A 24,659-nucleotide genomic window follows, 5' to 3' on the forward strand; every position below is an offset into this window, starting at 1 on the left:
CAAATCTGCGTATTCTGGTCAATTATGGGAAGGCATATGAAGTGATTTTGAAACGTTCAAGGGGTATAATCATTTGGAATAGGGTTGTTTGATATAAATAGAACTCTCACAGATGATCGTGGGGAAAGGATTGGGTTAGATTACATTTTAGTGTAAACATAAGGAAATGAATGAATGAAATGAAATTGTAATTAACCTACCTATATTTCTAGTGGACGCTATACTGCCTTTGATTTGATGGTACTTTCATTATTTATTATTTACAGTGAAATGAAATGAAATGGGACTTAACATCTTGTTTTCCTGCACCAATAGGGCTAATGCAGAAAGGTATACGGACCATTCCCCTTGTCAGTGGTGCAGGACAGAGGGCCTGACAAGGACAGCTGTCTAGTCGTTTGAATGGGACGGAAAGCCGAAGTCCAATGTATCCATTGACGTGCACGTAAAAGATCCTTTGGCAGCTGGAATTTGATATAAGAGTAGGCCATAGTGCCGCTGCCCCGGGCAAAATTTCCCCTCATAGCACCAAGTATGGCGTATGCCCGTCTTCATTAGCCCAATCGGAGCAGAACAGTAGGACGTTAAACCCCATTTCATTTCATTGCATTTGTATACAGACCAATAGGGCTAATGCAGAAATGTATATCGATGTACTATGAGGTACATTTCGTCAGGGCAGCAGGAGACTGAGCGCTCAGATAGCTAACAATCTTCGTGTTTTTATAACAGACAGTAGGGGTGGGTAGTCGAGTGGTCTAAATTTCATCTTTCACTATAACAGACAGTAGGGTTGAGTAGTCGAGTGGTCTAAGCCCCTACTCTCGCTTTATAACAGACAGTAGGGTTGGAGGTCGAATGGTCTAAACCCTATCTCTCTTTATAACAGACAGATGGGTTGGGTGATCGAGTGGTTTAACTCTCTTTATAACAGACACTAGGGTTGGCAGGTCGAATGGTCTAAACCCCTTCTTTGTCTATAACAGACAACAATTATTCATTTTTGCAATAGATGTTTTATTGCACGCACGTAATAAATAACATACAATACAAGCATTGAATTAAAAACCAGATATTATGATGAATAAAATTATTATATTAAAAATATTACTATAATATAATGTATTATATCAAATCAATTTAATTTGATTAAAACTCGGGTCGTAATTCGTTTCGTTTTTTAACGTTCAAATGTTGTTGAAGGTATAAAAAAGGAAACGAAAGTTAGTTTTGTATTCTAATCTGATTGATATCAAGTATATACATAAAAGCAATTTTATATATAAATAAATAAAGTTCTACATACATTTCATGATAGTATTATATAATGTCGAACTCCAGTACGAAAAAAATAATAATATTATTGTATTATATCCAACTGAAGTACGAAAATAATAATATTGCATAATGTCGAACTGTAGTACGAAAACAATAATATGTTATAATGTCGAACTTAGTACGAAAATAATAATATTGTATAATGTCGAACTACAGTACGAAAATTATAATATTATATAATGGCGAACTGAATTACGAAAATAATATTATATAATGGCGAAATAAAGTACGAAAATATTTATACTATATAATGGCGATCTGAAGTACGAAAATGATAATATTATATAATGGCGATCTGAAGTACGAAAATCATATTAATATATAATGGCGAACTGAAGTACGAATATAAAATGGCAAGAATTTTTACAATTTGTACACTTTGCGGGATTATAACACAGTTCCTTGCAAAAACGTCTAAGGTCAGACAATAACTGATTAAATCAATTACATCGTTTTAACATGGAACAATGTTTCGAAGTTTACTATTTTAAATAAAGCTACACGTCCATACGGGTAAACATTGCAGCTCATTTTGTACAAAGGTGTCTATTTCAAATCAATCTGTCTAAGATAATCTATAAGCGTATTTACTAACTATCTAATAGAGAAATAAATATAATGAGACAAGGTAACTAACTACAAGCAATCTTTGATAATAAATGCTGCCTTAATTTTTGGGATAGCGAAGTTATATTCATGTCGAACTTTTTATGGAATAGTGTTTGTCACAATTAACATTTAATCAATCATTAACTCATTAAAACAGGAATTAATGCTTCTCCTTGTGGAACCTGAGAGGGGTTGGACGTCGTCGACATATTTGGCAAAATACAGGGCTAACTTCGAACAGATTTGTAATAGTTAACAATACGAAAAGAAATGAGGTTTAGCGTCCTACTTTTCTGTGCCAACAGTGGCTAATGAAGAAGGGCTATTTGTGGAATTTAATATATGTTGTACGAGTGTGTGTGTGTGTGTGTGAGGAGGGGGAGGACTGTTTATGTATGCGGATGTGAGGGGTTCTCCTGCACTTAGTATTATTAATGACCTTGGCATCCAGCCAAAACCGTATTAAATGCTTAGAACCGAAACAAGTGATTAAAGAGCTACCGATATAATTTATATTTAATTCAAGGATATATGGGGTGCTGTTCACGGTGTGGGTCTATTTAGGAACAAATAGAAATCAGAATGATGTGTCTTTGATAATTTGTGTGTTTATAAAATAATAAAATAATATGTCAATTTATAAAACGCCATATCCACAACACGTCTTTATGGCGCATAATACACTTGTGTCTAATAATATAAGTTTTCAAGCCAGATTTGAAGTATTTGAATGTTTAGCTGGCAGAGAAAATATGGAGGGAAAATAACAAGAAGTATTTGTAATCAAAGATGAAAATAAACATTTGTTCTTTTATATTTCCGTTTCAACATCTTGCACCAATTGATATTCAAGTAATTGTGGAAACGTCGACTGATCTCGCCCAGCTTGAAATCTTGCAATAATTTTAGCTACGTCATCTTTTGACGTCATGATATTCCCCTCCCACGTGAAGCCGACCTTTCTTTTCAGATGATTCCAGAAGTCGCCTATAACCACAAAGACTTCGACTGCGGACGGAACATCAAGTTTGAAGTTATAACGTTTGTTGGTCATAAGATCGCCGGATATTGGCTCATGCAAAGTACACTTCTGCCATTTATGAAAGGTCTTTGGAAATGCTGCAGTGCTGGGACTCGGTTCCTGGCAAATCACCAAATAACGAAATGCACATTCTAAGTTTGTTGTTTCTCCCTTGCTGTCGGAACCAGCAGCAAATAGCGAAAAAATGTAGAATCCTTCTTTAGGGCACCGCACTAAATAGTTCGCTGCGGTATCAGTCCGTGAGCGTAAGAACACATACCTATCAATGTCTTCCACCGATTCATCATTGACGTCATAATATTGAAACGTATGTGTCACTTTAACGTCTTGGATCGTTTTAAATTTGATTTCTAGATAATCACTGTTACATACTATTAACGGATCCGCGCCACCTTCTGTGGTAAGGCCTAGCTTTTCCATGACTGGGGTGGCGCCATAGAAAGGGACAGGAGGGTACGATGGAGAGGCGGAACCGGATATTTGCGTGCAGTTGATCAGAAAACTACACGCACTCTCTAAGCACTCTGAATGCCAATAGTCACCCGTGTACACGGAAAAATAATAATATCCCGGCCTAGGCAAGGACACAGTAAAGATGGCGTCGTTTTTAACCAAACGTAATAAAGTCCTCCCTTCCATTTGTCTCGCATCACCGACCGATTTGTCCAAGGGCTCTAGAAGCGATCCAAATCCAAGAATCTTCGGCATAATCAATCGAATTTCCGCCATGCCAGTGCTCGTGTTAAGAGTGGCGCCGTAGTTGGAGTAAAATCGCAAGCCGTAGTTAAAGAAAGGAGACTTCACCACTGGTAAGTTCAGGAACTCGGAGAAAGGAAGTGGAATTTCTAAAAGCTGCCAAGCCGGATCATCTGGATAGTGTTGATAGATATAATCTTCAGGGTCGGTGAGGAAATAAAACTCGTCGTATTTGTGGAATAGCTGGGGAAGATCATCACGATGACCTGTTACGTGTCTTGCTGCCCATGTGCAGTTAACCAATCGCCAGCTACCGTCGATATTTACTGAGGTCCAGGAGTTTCTAAATGTTGCCCCTTCCATCCTCATACCTGGTTTATATCCAGCACCCTTAGAATAGCCCAGTATGATTTCACAGTATATACCAGCATAGCTGAAATATTAAAAACGAAGATCGTTTTACATGGATAGAAACAAATGTTTTATTCATAATACTCATTCAAACAAATACGAAAAGGCGGCCAGTATAAGTACCGGATCCGATTAGTTCATTTGAACCAAGGAATCAATGAAACAATCCAATCAGGGGACCTGCATTTTTTGTTGTAGTAGATCTGCGTCGTTTCTATATGCGCACATGTTTATAATTGTCTCCCTTCGATTGGATCAATTCTAGAGCAAGAAACACTTCAATGTGAGTAACTTACACGGGGAGGAGAGAAACCAGATTCGAATTCTCTGGAAATCAACTTCGCTCTTAATTCGTTGTTTATTATTACGAGTCCTAGAAAAAATGGTAGATTTCAAGAGACATCTACGATGTTTTAAACAACAACAAAAACTATTTCACGAAGTATTATAAATATATAGAAGTCTTTCTGTTCTTTGTGAATGTAGTTTTTACTTACCAACACAGTTTCTTAAAGAGATGGTGATAGGTCTCCTTGCCACTTTTAACACCTTTTAATAAAGTAGTTGTAGCATTAGGATGAACTATCTCTGTTACTGAATTCTTATTTAAATCTTTAGCAATAACCCATCTAAATATAACACTGAAAATAAAAATCAAATAGGTACAATATATGTAAATAGAAATTTGTGATAACAAAATTATCACTGTCAGCAGGAACATGACACTGCAATCTTTGAAGTGAAATGTATTGATGTTTAAGTCATACTCTTCGCTCCAACAGGGCAGGCACTGTGCTATGGAAGTAACTAGCCGGATAGCTAGCGTCGTTTCCTGCTGTTCTTTGAATTCCCATTGCCTAGGAGTCTTTTTTTGGTCCATCGGAACGACCAGGGTCATTTTCTTGCCATCGCCCTGGACAATAAAGTACAAAACATATGTCCTAAAAGTCTCGTAATGGTTGACCAAGAAAGGAAATACGAGTAAGTAGGGGGTTTTTCGTGTGACTCCAAACTATTTGAAATTCATAGTTTTTGCTGAGTTTAAGGGCCCGGGCAACTTTGTCGACGTTAGCGATACCAAAAAATGATTCTGCCCAAACTTTGTGTCAAATGTTAGTCTGATATCTAAACTTTCGAAAATGATTTTGAATAGAATAACGTAGATAGTAAAATAATTTAAAACCAAAATCGATACCCACGTGCGTGGCTGATGGATTAGATGTTCGAAGTTTTAATAAGTATTTGTTGAAATAATACCGGATTATGTGGGGTTTTCTTACAATTGGTCGAGTCCTGTCATATTAGAGCTGAAATGTTTTACTTACCGAACCTTGTCTAATTCATTATGACAATCTCTGGTTAAATCTCGTACTAATTCTGTATGTGTATTGTAATCTCGGTGGGATAACTACAAATAAATATACAATCAACATCAATAATAACATAAACCCTGTGGATAGGGTTAGATCTATTTGATACGGCCAACATCAATAATAACATAAACCCTGTGGGTAGTGTTAGGTCTATTTGATAAGGCCAACATCAATAATAACATAAACCCTGTAGGAAGGGTTAGATCTATTTGATAAGGCCAACATTAATAATAACATAAACCCTGTGGGATAGGGTTAGGTCTATTTGATAAGGCCAACATCAATAATAACATAAACCCTGTGGGAAGGGTTAGATCTATTTGATAAGGCCAACATTAATAATAACATAAACCCTGTGGGTAGGGTTAGGTCTATTTGATAAGGCCAACATCAATAATAACATAAACCCTGTGGATAGTAGAGGAAGATATTTTGGATTATCTCCCTGTAATAGTATCGATTATCACGTAAAGTAGTCAAAAACACATTCTCAAATTATATTGACCCTTTTTTTTTTAAATTGCAGGCATACTGATATTGACCCTACAATTGATTATTGTCTTGAGATTTGCGATATGTCGTTCGGATGGGACGAAATACTGTATACACATTGGCGTGCACGTAAAAGATTCCTTGGCAGTTGGAATTCGATATGAGTAGGTCATAGTGCCGCTGCCCGGGCAAAATTTCGCTCATAGTCATAGCACACTGTATGGCGTATGCCCGTCGTCATTAGCCCAGTCAGGAGCAGAGCAGTAGGACGTTAAACCCCATTTCATTTATAATGTTTTAACATAAGCTGTTTTTTACGTCAACCACTGGTTAATCTAATGTTTTAACATAGGCTTCGTATTAGTCAACCACTGGTTAATCAAATGGCTTATTACGTCATCAACATCAACTCGATAATCTAATATTTAACATAAGCTACTTACGTCAACCGCTCGTTTATCTAATATTTAACATAAGCTACTTACGCCAACCGCCCGTTTATCTAATATTTAACATAAGCTACTTACATCAACCGCTCGTTTATCTAATATTTAACATAAGCTACTTACGCCAACCGCCCGTTTATCTAATATTAATTAACATAAGCTGCTTACATCAACCGCTCGTTTATCCAATGTTTCAAAATGAGCTGGTGTTCTATACAGTGATGATTTCTTTGTTTCTGGTGGTAAAATTGGTGGTTTCATGGAATGATCGTGTAAAACATCTCGATTAGATTCACGTTCCTAACAAATACAAAAACGGGAATTAAAATATGATACAAACATGAAGAAACTTAAAAAAAAATTATTTAGTGAACCAGTTTCTAAATTTTTTCACCATTTTCCCTTCCGTTTAATAAGGGCCAAAATGCAGGCATAATTACCCCAGCTTCACCGTATTTTCTGTGTTCTTTACCTTTACCTTAACCAGAACCCCCCGAACAGCCCACTTAGCATTTTAATATCAGTTATTCCTATTTTAGGGTAACTGGTTTTCTATGTTTGATTAATACTCCAAAAGAAGATTTAATCAACTGGGATGGGATTATTCACAAATCTCACCTTTTCTGCTATCAGTGCCATCATTTCATGACAATGTCTGTCTAACATTTTGGTACTTCTGGCTTTTTCTTCTGATGCTGTTTTATCAGTTACCGATTTCAATCTTTCATCTCGTAAACGTTTAAAATGTTCTTCAATTCTTTCTTTCTCATACATCTAAGAAAAAAAATATCAGAATAAATTAAGTTCGTCTGGTGGATACATGTTACGAGTTTCTCTATAAAAGTACATGCAGTGTTATTTAACGTGATAGTGCAGCCAAAACGATACCTATTAATGGGTTCTGAACGGATGTTATTTAAAGTGATAGTGTAATGTTATTTAAAGTGACAGTGCAGAGAAAACGAATTCATTTACCTATTATACCTATTAATGGGTTCTGAACGGATGTTATTTAAAGTGGTAGTGTAATGTTATTTAAAGTGGTAGTGTAATGTTATTTAAGGTGGTAGTGTAATGTTATTTAAAGTGACAGTGCAGCCAAAACGAATTAATTCATTTACCTATTATACCTATTAATGGGTTCTGAACGGATGTTATTTAAAGTGGTAGTGTAATGTTATTTAAGGTGGTAGTGTAATGTTATTTAAGGTGATGGTGCAGCCAAAACGAATTAATTCATTTACCTATTATACCTATAAATGGGTTCTGAACGGATGATGTTAACTTCATGTGGCTATACCTATGTTGAGGGGATCAATTATATTGATCGGCCAATGCCTAACACCGTTTAAGACTTGCTATTAACCTTCGAATAGTGGAAGGAACCCCTGAGGGAAAACCAAGCCAGTTGTTCATCCGAACTTCTAATAGTGGAAGAAACCCCAAGCCAATTTTTCATCTGAACGTCTCATTGGTCCACATTTAAGAAATTTTCAAATCGTGATCATATCCACCATTTTGTTAACCCAATTTTATACATACAGTGTAATATTATAAGGTTGGTCCATTTCAACTCTGTATGATAACAAACACAATATTGAAATAAATGGAAAGATATCTTAATGTTAAAATACAACAGTATGAAACAGATATTTACTAATTGAACTTATCAAATATCCGAGTTTGACAGTGACAACGAGCAATGTCCTGTGCTGTAACTGAATACTCGGGGGCCAGATGATCATTAGCCTGTATTATTTAGACCTTGGACAAATTGAGACTATTATCAGCTGTGGAATAACCCATCGAATAAAGAGAAAGTTAATATTTACCAGATTCCGTGAGTTATTTTGTATAGTCATTTGATCTAAACTTCCCAGTAGATCAGACGCTGCTCTATCTTTCTCTATATCTATAGATTCATCCAATCGTCGCATCTCTTTCTCTCTCTCCTCCAATAAAAATCTCTGTAGCCTCTCCTCTTCCTCTTTATGTCTTTGTTCTAAGAAAGATTGTGCTTCAAATATTCCCATGTTCTCAAAATCCTGAAATAAAATGTCGTGGTTTAAAGACCTATTCAGCTTCGTCCACAAAACGGAACATTTATAAAACAGCGCAAGTGGTCTTAATCCACAATCTGTGATTTTGGTAAGTCTAGACTATCGATATTAGTAGTTTCTCTATTTATTAGAAAATTTATACATTCTCCCATTCCTCCGACTTTTTTTTATACAAATTATTTTACACATACAGACTCCTCTAAATAATCAGCACCACAGTAACATATCTGCCAAAGGTCCTTCAGGGTGTCCCATGCCCCGCCCTTGTGGGACCTGAGAACAGTATTGAAGTAAATCTGAATAAGCACTGCCCAAGCAACATAATTGCCAAATTTGGTTGAAATCTATCAAGCACTTTAGGTCAAGGTGCACGAAACCGTCTAAATGTGCCTCTTCATTCGAACAAATGTGCATAATCAATAACTAATCGACGCCTGTCAAAATTGGTTAAAACATAATTGGTTTAGGAGAAGTTTAGGAGAAAAGATCAAAATTTGCCCTTCAAGGTATTCCAGCTCTACCCCTATGGGTACCGAGTCACTATATTTGAACAACACCAAATGCATGACCCAGGAAACATTCCTTCCGAATTAAGTTGAAAACCATCAAAGATATTTAGGGGAACAATGCCTAAATGTGCCGCTTAAAGTCACTTCCGATCAGCTCCTATAGAGATGATCAACTTAACATGAAGAAAGAAAACCTTCCACTTGTGAAGTCCACAAGCGGTTTAGCAGACGATGTTGAAAATGGAGCGAGTTAACAGGCAGATAAGGACTGCGGGTTGACATAAGCCCATTTTCCTTATTGACTAAAAAATGAATACCCCCCCCCCACTGCAGTAAATGTACATATATGTACATATGTACATATATATGTCCCCGAAAAGCTATAATCGGTGCAACCCTGAAAGCAAACTCTTCATCAACCTTTCCTAATCTATTTCCTGAAAGAAGTAGCTAGATTGTACTCACGTTATAACTTTGTAGAATCGGCTTTGGGTGATCAAATGACTTCATACTGCCATAGCTAATATTAGCTGCACTGTAGTCTAGAGCATGAGGTGAGTGGGTAGTCCAAGCACTCGGTGGAGTCTCCATCATCATACTCCTAGGAGTGACACTTGCCAAGCTAGAAGCCGGGCTGTGTTGTAGGCTCTGATTGTGAGGACTGCCTCTGGGGGAATTCCTGGGTGATGGTGTTGGTTTAATGGCTGCAGGTCTTTGTCTTGACTTCCCCTCAATCTGTAAATAGAAAAAATGATTTTGATATTAAGGACAGGAGTTAAATAGTCGTTATATACTCAATCCAGATTTTTTTCATCCTAACAATTTAGCAACTACCTGTTAACAAAATTAAAAATCACGTAATCCGTCATACTGTCACTCTGCACTTGGTGTACCTTAAGAGTTTTGGTTAGCTGTATTGCTTCAAAATAACCAGGGTCTACATATAAACAAAATTGCTCAGTGCATCTAACATTGCCTCACTAACCAGCAGGTCCCGGGTTCAATCACGATTTGATGCCGAGAAAGTGCCTCGAGTGGAGGGACTGGAAAGGAAACGTCGGATGGAATAAAAGCCGATGTCCACTCGTCTACTTATTGGCGTGCATGGAAAAGAACCCATGAATTATGGGACTCGATGAAGAGTAGGCGCAAACACCACTTATCCGGCCAAAAGTACCCCTGTCAGTCTGTATCAGTGCGTTGAACCCTAGTTCATTTTATTTCAAAGTTTATTGACAAGACAATTAACTTCTATCTCTTTGGACGCATCTACATGATAACTGGAACTGGTGATTTGTAAATACAATTTCCAGTACAGTTCCCAATGAGTAACGATCACATTAGTTTGTTCCGATATTCCAACTACATTATTCAGCATAACTATAAACGAATAATAGCACTAATAAAACCAGATTGAAACCCCGGCTGAATATATTTTACTGGAAAAAATGTTTTATATACATACTAAAACGACGTACACGCGTTTCCCTTCAACCATCTTGTGTAGTATCTTCTAGTTTAATGAAAACTTTTGGGACGGTTTACGTGATATAAGAAGAACGGGGAAGGAGTGGTGTTGATATTTAGAGAAAAGGGGCAAGTAAAGTAACATTTAACATCTAACATGTCCTCATGCTTTATTAAACATCAATACCTCCCACTAATAACAAGAGTTCAATCAAGGGTCAGATTTAAACGTTTAATTGACCTAATTTTGTGATAAAAATTTACACATTGCGTTGGATTACGGGCAATTTCGAAATGCAGTGTTTCGTTTTATTTCATCGCCAAATGGGTCTCCAATGCAATAAAAGGGGGCGGGTTTGATTAGAAGTTTTGAAGTCGTGGATTTCTCAACGATCAGAATACGAAAGGTAGCAGTAAACATTGACCTGACCTAATTTTTTGATACAAATTTACACATCTCGTTGAATTTCGGAATATTTCGAAATGCATTGTTACATTATTTCATCGCGAATAGGCCAGCGATGCAAAAAAGGGAAATGGGGATATTTTTTATAATACATAGAATAATACATAAAAGTAAATTCTGGGAAAATGCCACCAGCGGATTCACCCATTGGATGCTCAAACAGGAACAGGAGGGGGCGGGGCAATGGGTTTGATCTTAATTTCAGAAGTCGAGGATTTTACATTATGGATGGAGAGTAAATAAAGGGAAATTACTACCAACAGATTTACCCATTGGACGCTCAAAATTAACGTGTCTCTTGTATGTCTGACATACATATCGTCATCTACTTGAATGTTTATAATACATTAATTATCACCATGTCGTCCATTTCTCACCAACTTGTTAAATGTCCGGTGTGCTATCATGAATAAATTTACGTGATACATGACAATTTATGTGCCAAACAAGAGTTACAGTAAACGAAATGGGGCCAACTGCTTCAGATATAAAATGCTACAAATATTACTACGGATATAAAAAGCTGCAGAAATCAAATACATGTACTGCTGAGATATCGTTAGCTGTAGATATCGAATGATCTAGACATCAAATACTGCAGATATTGAATATTGCCGATATTAAATACTGCAGATATCGAATGCCGCAGACATCAAATACAGTATGCACCAGAGACATGACAGATATTATGAATGTGCAGATATTGTGAATGTCGAATTCGGTTAGGTATTGGCCAAGTAATGACAGGCCACGAGTAGCCTACACGAAATATTATTTTATTTTTTCTATGTGTGTGTGTTGGGGGGGGGGGGGTAGTGCAAGGGCAAGAATTTATATTTCATGAAATAAATACGAATATTCATGGAAACGACGAATCAGTGATTGCCTGAAATACTATATAGACGCACAGGTTCGCTATCATATTCTATTGTGTGAGCTTCCTAACTATGGTTTCGCAATTTTTATTCTTAATTAAAACTTCTATCGGGAATGTATGCCTATATAGGTAGCCGAAACGCCCAACTAGTCTACCCGTCGGTTTTTCATACCAACAATAACTTTATAAGGGCATGCTTTATGATAATGCATTTATATGTCATTATATTTCCATATAACCTTACCAGGTATTCGTGATATATTATAGCTTCCTTAGTTACCTTTGCTTACATGACATGGAGCGGATATATCAAAGAAATGACATTTAAGCTTATGATGAAGGGGTCCATTATGTATAGTAATGTTGAAAATATTTGACCAAACTTAAAGCTCAAATGCTAAAGTTGAAGTTAGTGTTCATCTTGATACATGGACACTTTAGTCTACGTAATATCCTACTATTATAACGCATGACTGAAGTAATATTCTACATAAAAAGCTTTACAAAAGTATGAATTACTAAATGTATATTATTCCCTTAATAATCCTTCGGATATTTTAACAGAAAGTATTCCAGCTTCAAATGAAAAAAACTAACTTGTTTTGTAAGAAAATGATCAAGCATAAAATATTATCCAATGTTGATGAGTTTTATCCTGGGAAAGGGGTCAGTAACGCCATGTAGTTGTGCTGTACTGCCCTATAGCAGACGACATGCCTCGCTGAATACTGAATGCCCCAGAACATGTATAATAAATATTAGCTTGTCACCTAAACCGGTTATCTACTTTATGATTATGGTATGATAATAAATGCCACTCAAGTAGTTATTTAAAAATCCCCTCCAGATTTAATGATAATTATAATATACATCAAAGATGTGCATTTTCACCGCGGAGTTCATCGTCTAGTTCAGAGTTTAACGGCTGCATCCATAAAAGTGATGTAGAAAAGACCGAGAAGAGTCGAAATTTCTTCCTGTATATTAGAATATGATTTTGCAATCGTTTCATTTGCGGCCTCTGCCTATGGACTGATTTAGTGGGAAATTCTTCAGATTATTAATTAAAAATACATAGCATTTGGCAGTGGGTCATTTGAGATCTAGTCCAGAAACTAGACCGTTCCTTTAATAGACCTCTACGATAGTGGTCTGGTAATTAACCGTTTTGATTTTTGTGATTACATAAGCACTGATTGAATCCTGTATATTGAAGCAAAGAAACTGGATCTAGGGAGCGGGGAGATGACTTTCGTGGACAGCGTCATCAGCATAATAAAGTTCTAGCTACACCTCCCATTGGATCTGCTAGAGCTGAGTCATCAAATCATAGTTCGAATAAACTACTGACGTATTACATCGCCAGGTTCTCCTTTCTACTCTTGCAGGGCTTATATGGTAGCTAGCACGCTTAGTCTAGCTTTTTAAATGGGACCAATATCCAAGTTCAGTGATCCGTGCCATAAGAAATTAACCAAAGTGGTAAAACGTTGTCATGCACAGATAAATCCACCCCTACCCACAGAATAATATTACTACTAGGAACAGCACCATAACTTACGAAAATATCATAATGTGATATACATGTACACATCTTAATTCTTGACTGATAATGTTGCCAAATTTTTAAAATTAAATTGAATTGTACTGCTACTAATAGACTTTCAAGTATGTTCATTAAGCTATTATTTTCAACATAAAGAATAAATTAGTAAGGTCATTTATATATATAAACATACTGGAAATCTGACGTAAGAATTATCTTAGTTTCTGTAATGCCAACTCTATCTTAAAACATGCTAGCAGTCTGTCCTAAAGAGAATCGTAGCGGATTCTAGCGAAATGTGGCAAACTGTTAGATGTGGCAAATCATAATATGGTCAAGTCCATGGACAAACCACAATGTACCAAAGTCACAGAGGACACATATGAGTCTCTACCTCTGAAAGAATCTTGTACACCTGACGTAGCATGACAGTTCATGTCTATCTAACGTATCAGTTACATCTTTGTTGATTTAAAAAGGTGAACTCGTGTTCTGTCAATAGTTTCTCTAACTTTAAATCAACTACAAGGCGTGAGGGGATGTTTGTATTATGGTATATAATGTAACTTGTGTGTGTGAACATAACAGTAGTTTTACACTATCTGTTGTCTTTAACATCATTGTACTTGACATCTACAAATTCAAATCATGCATCGCCTGCCCAACCTCGTGGGTTTTCGCCGAGTCCTCCGGTGTCCTCTAAATAGCGAAAACGAATTATTGAAGTAAATTGTACCATAGGTTATTCTCGATATGACTTAGTTTGTGTCGGGTGGAAGTTAAACTCTCAAATTGACCTAGTTAGTCCTTGTGAACAGTCCCCTAACATATAATCCAAAGCCTACAAGCGCCAAACTATGCAAGATGAAAAAACAATGAAACTAGACCAACAAACTCCCAGAGCACAACCACAAGCAAATTCAGAAGGTGATCAATAAATGGCAAAATCTCAAATTGGTCGTACACCCAAATCTGTTATGCAAAGAGAAGAAAAGTTGCTATTGTGTATTGAAATCGCCAATTGGATAATACATATTAAAATGTTTGCTATTAATCTATTTCTGATTTGCATACACTGATGTATTGAGATACACAAATTTTGCTCAATTTCGCATATCTGCAAATGAATGTACCTGAATTCCACTGGGGTCTATTTTGGTACCTTATTTTATATAATCGTATCTCCGTGTGTTTAGACCTCATTCCTTGTCTAAACGACGTTCAAACTTAGCGTTTTGCGTCGTAGATATAGGTACACAATTAATGTTACCGTCTGAGCTAAGTTAATGTTTTGTTGCTGGAGATACAAAGTGATTGTATACCTATTTATATAACCTTTACCCGAGTGCACTCATCCATTACAAAAAAATAGTCCGAGCGTTAAGAATTACTTGTTGTTTGAAAGTGTGGGAAACCTGATTTCTAACACATAATGTGCTGAATATTGTATATGACTCATAAAGAATTGAATGAGGTTTAATATCTTGTCAGCACAATAATTCGGTCATTTTGTGACAAACATATGGTAACTTTTATTTCTATGGTTCCATATACAGGCTTGTGTCCAGGGGTGGGGTCCTATACATGAATGACCCAGAAGAGAGCCTAGGAGAGGGCAAGGAAATCGAGTTAAACTCTCCATACCCACCTCGAGACTCTACGGTCAGTCACACAGGAACATGGTCCCCCCCTCCCCCACCACACACACACCGATCATTTTTCTGCACACGCTCCTATAAATACTCCGAACATCTGCGGATCCATCTCCTTTTCATCCAATGTCCACTGTCAAGGGCTCATCAACGTGCCAATGTGTATATATGAGTACAGTGGACCTCGTTGTTTTGTACCATACGGAGGACGTGAAAAACCTTCATTGTCAGTCGGCACTCCTAACGCCCAGGTTGAAAAATCCCGATTTTATCTCGGACCTGTAAAATTGTTTCCATTATTTGAATTATATATTGATTACAGTTTGAAACTGTCAACGTTATCGCTGTTCACAACTGTTATCTTCTAAAGGGGGTCAGTCCGTTATATTTAGAATTCAGGGCGTACACTAATATTTATATTATAAATTTAGACGTGAGAATGAATTTTCTTCTTATTTGCTTATCTTTTTGTGAGATAGTGTTATGGTGTGAAACCAGTTCTTCAGCAACATATATATACATAATTACAATCAGCCTAAATTCACTGCATTACGGTACAGGTCACATTTTCAGCCGAAAATCAAGATTCTGTTTTATCCTTTTATATATCGGACGTTTGCCAGAGAAATACTACACACTAAATGTAATTGTAATATAGGTCAAGTTTTACAGGTTTCTTGTAATAAATCAATAGTTTATTCAGTTCAAAGGTCATCATGCTTGTATGATATTTTGTCATTTGTTTAAAAATAGATCGATTTGTCATCATAAATATTCTTGGTTTAAATAATTTAGCTGTGAAGTTCCTTTATTTTGATCGCCCTTGACAATCATTTTGTTTCTAAAGGGCTAGATCGTCGACAATCCGAATTCTTGCCCAGTCAAAAAACCCAGCTCACCATATACCGTTTTCTCGTCACCGACGTTTCGCCGGCTAGGGTATTCCGGGTGCTATTTTGGCCTAGAACTGTCGCTTTAAGTAAAAAAAAGAACTGAATTCTGTTGATCTGATGTTATTTTGATTATTGAAGGGACGCTCTATAGGATTAAGATTTTGTTCGAAAAAGTAAGATGACATCGACTTGTTTACTAATTTTATTTTTTTTACTTTGAGTTGACAATGGAACACATTATCGGCTTTATCTATAGACGTAACATTTTCAGACTGCCATTAAAAAAACAAATAAACGTAAAAAGATTCATTTTTGATACAAATCAAAGAAGTCTATTAAGGCCCACCCCCACCCCTACCGTCACCCGTACAAATAACGGTTAGAGTTTATTTGGAGTTATCTTTAAATGTGACGATATACCCAGGTATGAATACTAATGGTAGTGTATTCATTATCTACGTGAGATAAGATATTCAGGTAATGAATGGATCCTTGTCAAATACCACTGACATGAATCATTGTATTAAATACATCCTAGTTAAATAAGATTTATTCTAAGGTTTTTTTTATGAATTGCATTGAAAACAAACTACATGGTATTTTTTATGAATTGCATTGAAAACAAACTACAGGGTATTTTTTTATGAATTGCATTGAAAACAAACTACAGGGTTTTTTGGTTTTTGATAATGTCAGCGTAAAATAGTTCACCGACTTTAGTTTGGTAATTCAACTATTTTCCGTGAGAAGTAACATATGGATGTTTACATGTTGGAAAAGTTTCGCCGGACGTTTCCAGCTTCACTTTCTCTTACGTGTACACCTCAAAGTTGTCGTTTGTACCCGAGCAGAATAAAGAACAATTTCAGATGCGGTGTCTATAAAATTTTGCTTTTGAAAATGTGGACCTAGCATTCGTGGTAGATAATTGACTTCAATGTTCATAATTAGTGTTTAAACAGACAGTTTCAACCATATGTAACATCGATTGGTTCCTGGTCAAACGAAAAAGCAATAAGCTTGATATATTCAAAGGAAATGTATAAAAGAAAAACTTACAGTAAAAGTTGAAAATATAATTTTTAGAAACTTTTCCTGATCAGACAGCATTGTTCTTGTTATCTGTTATTCTACAGATGTTTGTCTTAAGGTAGATATTTTAAAAGAGTGAAGTAATGATATGAATATATAAACCATATTATAGAGTGGGTGTAATTAATTATTAACGACTATAATTAAAGGATGTATTGTCCAGACTGATATGGAAGTTTGTTATCGACGGTATGTATGACAATGTTCCAATTAGACAAATAAAACGTGTCTTTGAATTTTGTTAGGCTATTCATAAAATAACCATTTTGTAGTCAACATCAAATTAATGTATTTATAATGGTCACTCTATGCAACAACCTAATAAACATAAAAGTTCAAATGCGCCGGAGATGGCCGAAATTTATCGAGGATTACCGAATGCTATACAGCGTGTAGACTGTTTTTCAATCAAGGTTTATCCGTTTTTAGAATTGAGAAGAATATAGTTTCCCAGTGAAGCCACACTATTTCAATTTCTTGTATTCGGTGTCTTGATATATAGCCCCTTGTATCACGTGAAAGTTGATTTGTTTAAAATTTCAAAGTTAAACATTTGCAACTAAAAGAAGCTTTTGAACAGCACAACCACGTACTTTTGGTTTTAAATAATTCTCTTTCCTTAAGGAAATTTTTACAGATATTCTCGAAGAACAGAAAATCAAATTGGTGTGGCCTAAAAGACAAAATTACAATCAATTCTGTTTTTAATGTTGTGTAATGCATAGATAAATAACACAGTTGATTCAAGTTTTTCATAAGTACCTGAAAAGTGGCATTATCACTCTAGCCAAGAAAATAAAAATATCACATTCAAAACAAGTATCTAAAATCCATGCATTGACCTATTTATAATGAGTTATTTTAAAGGGTGTTAATTTTGGCACTAAATAAATCAATAGAAAGTTAAAACATGTGCGTCTAAGTGATGGCTTGGCATATTTACCCCATATTTTGAACATGGTCGGTGCCATTGTAGTGTCAAATCAAACGGTGCTAATTCAAAAATCTGCTGGAATGTGCAACGGGTAGAGTTGGGTTATCATAATCGTGTTCTCCTACAAAGATTCTATTCAAAGTTTTCTGACAAAAGAGTACATTTGTACATATATTCGATCTAATACCGAGAATACAAATAATTTGTAAGTCTGAAAAACTCATTCAATGCATTAATGGCCTCAAGCACTACATGTTGTTGAAACATTAATCAAAGCTCATCTCCTGATCATCACATTGTTCAGAATGACAAATTGAACCTAAACAGCAGAGTACCTCTGTAAATATTAAGATTTGATCACACATGCCCCAGGCCAATAACATATCCGACCACAAAGCTCAACTATTATTCAGTTACCTGTATTTGTGGAAGATAATGTAAAGTCTTGTTGATGTTCATGTGTACAAGAAAAAGAAACTGGAATCTACTTAGTAAATTGGATTTTTGTTATTATTTTATGTTTAATTAATTGTGCAGTACTTATGTTTCTAACTGCCGATGGGTTTTTCCTAGAGAGGAAACTCCAGTTTCTCCCAACTGATAAAGACCCATGCGTAGACTTAAATGGTATATTTTGTGTTGAACAGACGTTAATATGTTTATTGATTCTAGTTTAATTTCTTATTAATTCTAGTTTAATTTCTTATTAATTCTAGTTTAATTTCTTACTAATTCTTGTTTAATTGCTTACTGAAACTATCGATTGATGAACACAGAATGGCTCATAATTATCTGAATACTTGTCTTTGCTGTGAACGTAAAATTTTAGAACTGACAGATATCAAAACAAATTTAATGAAATTGACACTTTGACCTTTTTTTTTTACCTAATTTAAAGAATGTTTTCGTTTTTCAGGTTTGAAGTAAATTATGTACATGTTTTAATGTCGTACGTGTATGTCAAACTGTCAAGTTGTCAATCAATCTTGTTACAATATGGCGGTCAATCCTACTAATCACTAATCGATTAGGAAAATAAAAAAAGGTCAAAGAAAGTAATTAGAAAAGTTGGCAACAGCTTTGGTTAGATTTTATTTCAAGATGTTGGCATGAACAGGTGTTAGCAGACTTTCTGTCCTGTTTATGTCGTGTTTCCTAGTCGTGTTAGGTAGTGTTGGGTGGGCGTGGCTTTACATATGAGGTGTAGTCTAATGGTCGAGTGCGAGACATTAAGTAATATATTGATTGTGTACGAGTGCGATAGCACGAGAGCAATATATATATATTACGCAATGTCTTCAACGTCACCCCAAGAACAAGAAGAACATGAAGAACAAGAACAACATGAGTAGCGGTTAGCAACCAGTTCCTGGTCCAAAAAAAATGGGCGTTGTACATGCAGAACACTGTTCCTTAAACTGCACAAATAACCATTGGAAATCCAATTACCATATATTTGTCTCAAAATGACGGAAGTATTGTGTTGACGACATTAAACCCCATCCCGATAGTAGCCCTACTGTAGCCTGTAGATAAAAGAATCGAAATGAACTAATATGGCGACGGCAAACAGTAGCTGACCTAAACACATACTGCATTTACAGACTTTCAGTAGCTGATAAAATCTAAACAATTATATTGTTTGAAGAATCAGGAGAATTAGCTAACCGCATCGTCTGAATTCTTCTTCAACATTCCCGATACACGCAACTCGGATCAAGTCTGGGAACCACTTATACATAAGTGGGGTTTTACCCAGATTTGTGAAATGAAATGGGGTTTAGCGTCCTACTGTTCTGCTCCAACTGGACTAATGAAGATGGGCATACTCCATACATTGCGCTGTGACGGAAATATTGTGTGGACTCTTATATCGAATTCCATCTGTCAGGGGGTATTTTACGTACACACTAATGTGTACAGCGGGGCTCGGTGTTCGTTCCATCCGGGCGACTATATACGTTGTCCCTGGCCAGGCCCTCCGTCCTACAACATTGACAAGGCCCGCCGGAAAAGCCCGATGAACTTTCTCGGTCAACACGGATCGAATGCGGAGCTTCCACGTTAGATATACAACGTCTTCCTCACTGAGTCACCATGGCTCTCACTCAGATTTATAACCTTTACTTAGAAGAAAAATACTTGTAGTTTAAATTTTGGACAAGTATAAAATACATGTACGCATTATATAACGAAAGAACACGACTGATGTAGTATACAAAAATAAAATACACCTTGGCTTTCTTCGTATAACCTTTCCAATTTCTTAGCGACTAAAATGCCATTTGAAATAAAAAAAAAAGGGTTGAACTTAACGTCCTATTTTTCTGCTCCAACCGGGTCAAGGAGCCCCAAAGGAAGACTAAAATTTCCCTATTCCGGTCAAGTATAAAATACGGAATACAAAACAAAAGAAAACGAATGAAATAAGAGTACAAAGATAAAATCTATGCCATTTCTGCTCCAACCGAGCTTATGAAGACATTTGAAATTCTACAATGTATTTTACAATCTTTGTTATGGCACAAAAACTGTCACAAATGTATCTTAAATTCTACTGTATAAATAATTACAAACATAGCCTACATCTCACGTTCATTGTCTTACATTCTTTTTATCTAAAGGTAAACTATCCAATGGATTACATTTTGGACACAACATGAAAGAAAAATCCGGAAAGAGGACCTTTTTATACATAGGCCGATAAGAGTAGTTTTGTTTACTATATTCAAAAAATGGCGACTTCAAAATATCTGAGAGATAAAATGTAATCAGTTTGTTTACTATTTTATTTAATTTAAAGTGTTTTATTAGTTTATTAATTTGTTAAAACTCGTCAAGAGAGAGAGATGAGATTTAACGTCCACTCAACACAGATTCGGTCATTTCGGGACTAACATATAGTACGATACCCGTCACTAACATATAAGAGAGGAGGATATGATTAATCGCCCAATCAACACATTTCAAGACTAGCACATGTTTACGTCAATAAAGGTTATGCATTGGGAGGTTAGGCAGTTATACAAAAAAAGATCAAGAACTGCTAGTAATGTAAACTTCCCAAACCGATGGGAATGGAATCGGGTGATAAACAAAGAGCACACCCTGCAGACTACTACGCATGGCTATTGTGGTGATGTTTTTACTAAATGTAAGCTTACATCGACGTTTGAGTTCGACGCAACTAAATTTTGCCATTCAAGCATCGGAGTTCAATGGCTATGTCAAATACCTTGTATATTTATTAGGGGTATTTTTTATAATATAAGCCATGTTTACGCAACAACCAGAAATTATAAATATTAAAATAATGGTTGTCCTTGTCCTTTTTCAAAAATTTGTGTCACTAGAAATAAATGTAAACAACTTAAAATGGATTCTATAAATAGGAAAGGGCCTCGCCCACTATCAACATATTGCATATATATATAGTTGTAAATCTACTTATTCTTATCTATTTATATATTATAGTATATCAGTTTGAACATAGTTGCCTGACTACCTACAATATATCAACTTATAACTGTATATGTATATATATATCAACCGAGAGGGGATTAACATACATAAGGAACTAACCAGGTCAATTCTGGACTATAACAATTGGTACAGTTTTAAAGATACATTATGTGAGATTTAAATCTGCCCATTGCAGATCTTTCCTTTGGCCTTAAATGTTATATAAATTATTAACTAGACATCTATTCACATTACAAGCTTATAATCAACTCTCTAGACCATCTGGTGGTTGTAATTTTGAACGGATTAAAACACGACCGACTTTTAATAATTTAATTTCAAAATGGATAATCGAGGATAGGCTATTCTTTAAACAGTCATAACTTCCAACATGGCCACATAATGAAGTAATTTGTCTGAAATTTTCAACATTTTCTTTTTTCATATCTATTTTTAAACTATTATAGCTAGAACTGTCAGCTCTTTATCTAAATCTTACATAATGCATCTTTAATTCAATGATTGGCTGGTAAATCGGTATGTGTGACGTCTCCTTACAATAACTGTGCTCTGAATACAAAGCTCTTGATGACTAGTGTCATCTTTTATTCAACAGTAAACAGTTCGATACTTTTATGGGCGAATCTAAGTATTTCCTCTATTCTTTGTAATAGGGGCCTATAGATAACCCTTAATATATTAGTAATACTTCAGATGACGACATCATTTCTCTCATTCTTATCGCAAGAATTGTATATTTGAACCTTAAAAAAGGTCTCATGATGTAGCTAAATTCGATCATCACTATTTTCTATCTAGACCTTTACCTTACTTGTCAATAGTATTATTGTTTCGGCATATTGTAATTGTTTCTTGTTTTGTCTTTCCTTTGTGTTTGTTTGCTCAATGTTTGTATATCTTTGTATGAAACTATTATTTTTTAACTGAATAAAATAACATGTATAAGCAATATTGTGCTAAACGACAATTGAGCCCTAAATAAGCAACGATGTCTCGTGTTAATGAATAAAGTTCAGATGTCATGGTTAAAATTAAACGTTCTGTTATATAGTCAAAAAACATGTCATCTTTATTGTCAGTTATGTGCACTTTAATTACGGTAGTGTGATGCGTTATATACTGTTTATGTATCATCACAACACATAATTCGTTACACCTGTTTATCCTATTGTATGTTGACCTAGATTTTAAATAGTGATATTATACTCGTAAAATAATTGCCGAATATCATTGTTGTGAAAACTGATATATTGCTATTTCATTACATATAAATCGTAGTAGATTTTATCATATTTATATCATTACTAATAGCTATTCATGTTCGCTATTATAATAGAGATTTCATATCCATTCACCGATACAAACCATTTTCCCACTTGACACTAGTAACATATGTGGGATTAACAAGAAATTTTTCAATTGTTTCAATATGAGATTGGATAAATTTGGTTGTGCATCTTTAAAAAATCGTTTGGTACATGGAGATGGAATTTGAAGAGTATGGGGAGATGACACTGCCAGGGATAAGTTATCACATTAGCATGTGAATGAGTACCGTGTTTAAGAGATCTTACTTACTTTCCAACGCCATCGTAATGGCCCAAAAATACATCTTTGTGAACCTATCATATGAAATATGTTTTAAAATGATTTATTATTATACATTAATTTCAAAAATCATTATTGACGACATTAAAGGAGCTAAATCGCTAACATTTGGGACCTAGAAATTGACACAAGTGGGTCGGAACTCATATAATACTGTAATATGAATGTATATAAACTGATATACATTCAATGGTTTCCGTTTTTACTCTAATTTCAAATCAGTTATGTTCCGCGAAACAAGCCAGCAGTCTCAATCGAATGCAAATTTCTAGCGCCTGGTTATTCCAGTCTACATAGGCCGTTTGGTTTGGTGCAATATGTCTAGACTCGTTCCTCGAGTCTCTTGCTAGAACTGGGGCTGAAACGCATTATGGTACACGATTCGTGTACCAATGGTAAAATGTTTATTTTGTCTTAAATATTGGATATCAGAAGCCCATCTTTTTCCGGTAAGATCACAGCATCAATGTTGATTTAAATTGACAAATAATTTGTGTTTTCAATGTTGAAGATTTTGGATGATATTGAGTTAGAGACTTAGCTACTTTAAACTAAACAGTTAACTTCAAGGTTCCTTTATAACAGGACTTTTAAAATACTACGATACGGAAGTCTAAAAACAATTGCTAGTGTGTGTATATGTGTGTGTGTGTGGGGGGGGGGGCATATTAACAAGTCATAATAATGATCACGCCATAAAATAAATAAAATGTTCAGACAGTAAATTCGGACGTCAACTTTTAACGTGACTTTTGAAATACCGGGATAGAGTCAGATCTCATATAAGAAATGATATGATAATGATTCACAGCATGACATAAATAAATAATCATAGATAACGATAACTCACCTGTATGTCGTATTTATCATTATTGTTATTAGGTGAATCATTATGGGTGATATGCAATTGTTGCTGTCCTTTTATTTCTCCTATTGTTTTACCCACATGTGTTTTACAATAAACTTCATTATCGTTCGATCCATTAACTGGATTACGATGATACGTTTGTGACGACAACGGTAATCCACAAATACGACATCTAAAGCACTGCTTGTGAAACAGCAACTCCTCAATTCCGATCTGTTCTTTCCTGGGAACTCTTTTGTTACATCTAAAGCACGGATCCTTGGCGTCGGGAACAGCCTTTCGTTCAAATTTATATTCATATAAAGTAGCTCGCTCGTAAGTGAACTGATATTTGTACGATTTGTTTTCCCCTTCACTTTCCACAATTTGAATTTTAGAATCGTCTGGTGACGCGTCCGACATTTTTAGTTCGATTCTTGTTGATAAATACTTCGTTTTTTTTACTCCGGTAAATTTCACATAACGGTAAGAAGATATATCACAATAGCTTTGTTATATCACCGTCGTAAAAGATCCTGAACGTCTGCTACATAATACCGTCACCCAGGTTTGTTGTTCAGCTTGACCTTATTCGTGCATACCAAGCGTCATGTGGCCCTAAACTAGCATAGTTAACACATTTAGATCAAAGGGACTGTTACCTGAGGACAGGTAAATTTAGCAGCTAAGCGCGCGTGTTGGTAAATAAATGCGAAATTAACACCGTTGTATCTTGTCAGTGGTGATTAGAGTGTGTCATAATGATTAAAACAAATGAAAGCCATTCAGTTAATGTGTTGAATTGTTGTCACCTTTGT

At 35.5% G+C, this 24,659-nt stretch overlaps 1 protein-coding gene across 4 annotated transcripts; it reads right to left on the bottom strand.

The window, feature by feature from the left end:
* Window positions 1–1,013: 1,013 nt before the first annotated feature.
* LOC126823783 (hillarin) lies at window positions 1,014–24,436 on the bottom strand. 4 transcript variants are annotated; one of them, XM_050552763.2, is made up of 8 exons: window positions 23,845–24,436; window positions 9,442–9,711; window positions 8,240–8,452; window positions 7,026–7,181; window positions 6,576–6,707; window positions 5,422–5,504; window positions 4,594–4,737; window positions 1,014–4,118 (listed from the first exon to the last, which is right to left on the bottom strand). In XM_050552763.2, exons 1-8 carry the CDS (start codon window positions 24,262–24,264, stop codon window positions 2,759–2,761), a joined length of 2,778 nt encoding a protein of 925 aa, XP_050408720.1. In that variant the 5' UTR covers window positions 24,265–24,436; the 3' UTR covers window positions 1,014–2,758. The 4 variants fall into 4 exon arrangements, with proteins under 4 accessions (XP_050408720.1, XP_050408722.1, XP_050408721.2 ...); XM_050552765.2 differs by lacking the exon at window positions 23,845–24,436 and adding an exon at window positions 13,145–13,220; XM_050552764.2 differs by lacking the exon at window positions 23,845–24,436 and adding an exon at window positions 12,384–12,407.
* Window positions 24,437–24,659: the final 223 nt, after the last annotated feature.

The sequence above is a fragment of the Patella vulgata genome, chromosome 6, assembly GCF_932274485.2.
Source record: "Patella vulgata chromosome 6, xgPatVulg1.2, whole genome shotgun sequence".
Taxonomy (NCBI): Eukaryota; Metazoa; Mollusca; class Gastropoda; family Patellidae; genus Patella; species Patella vulgata.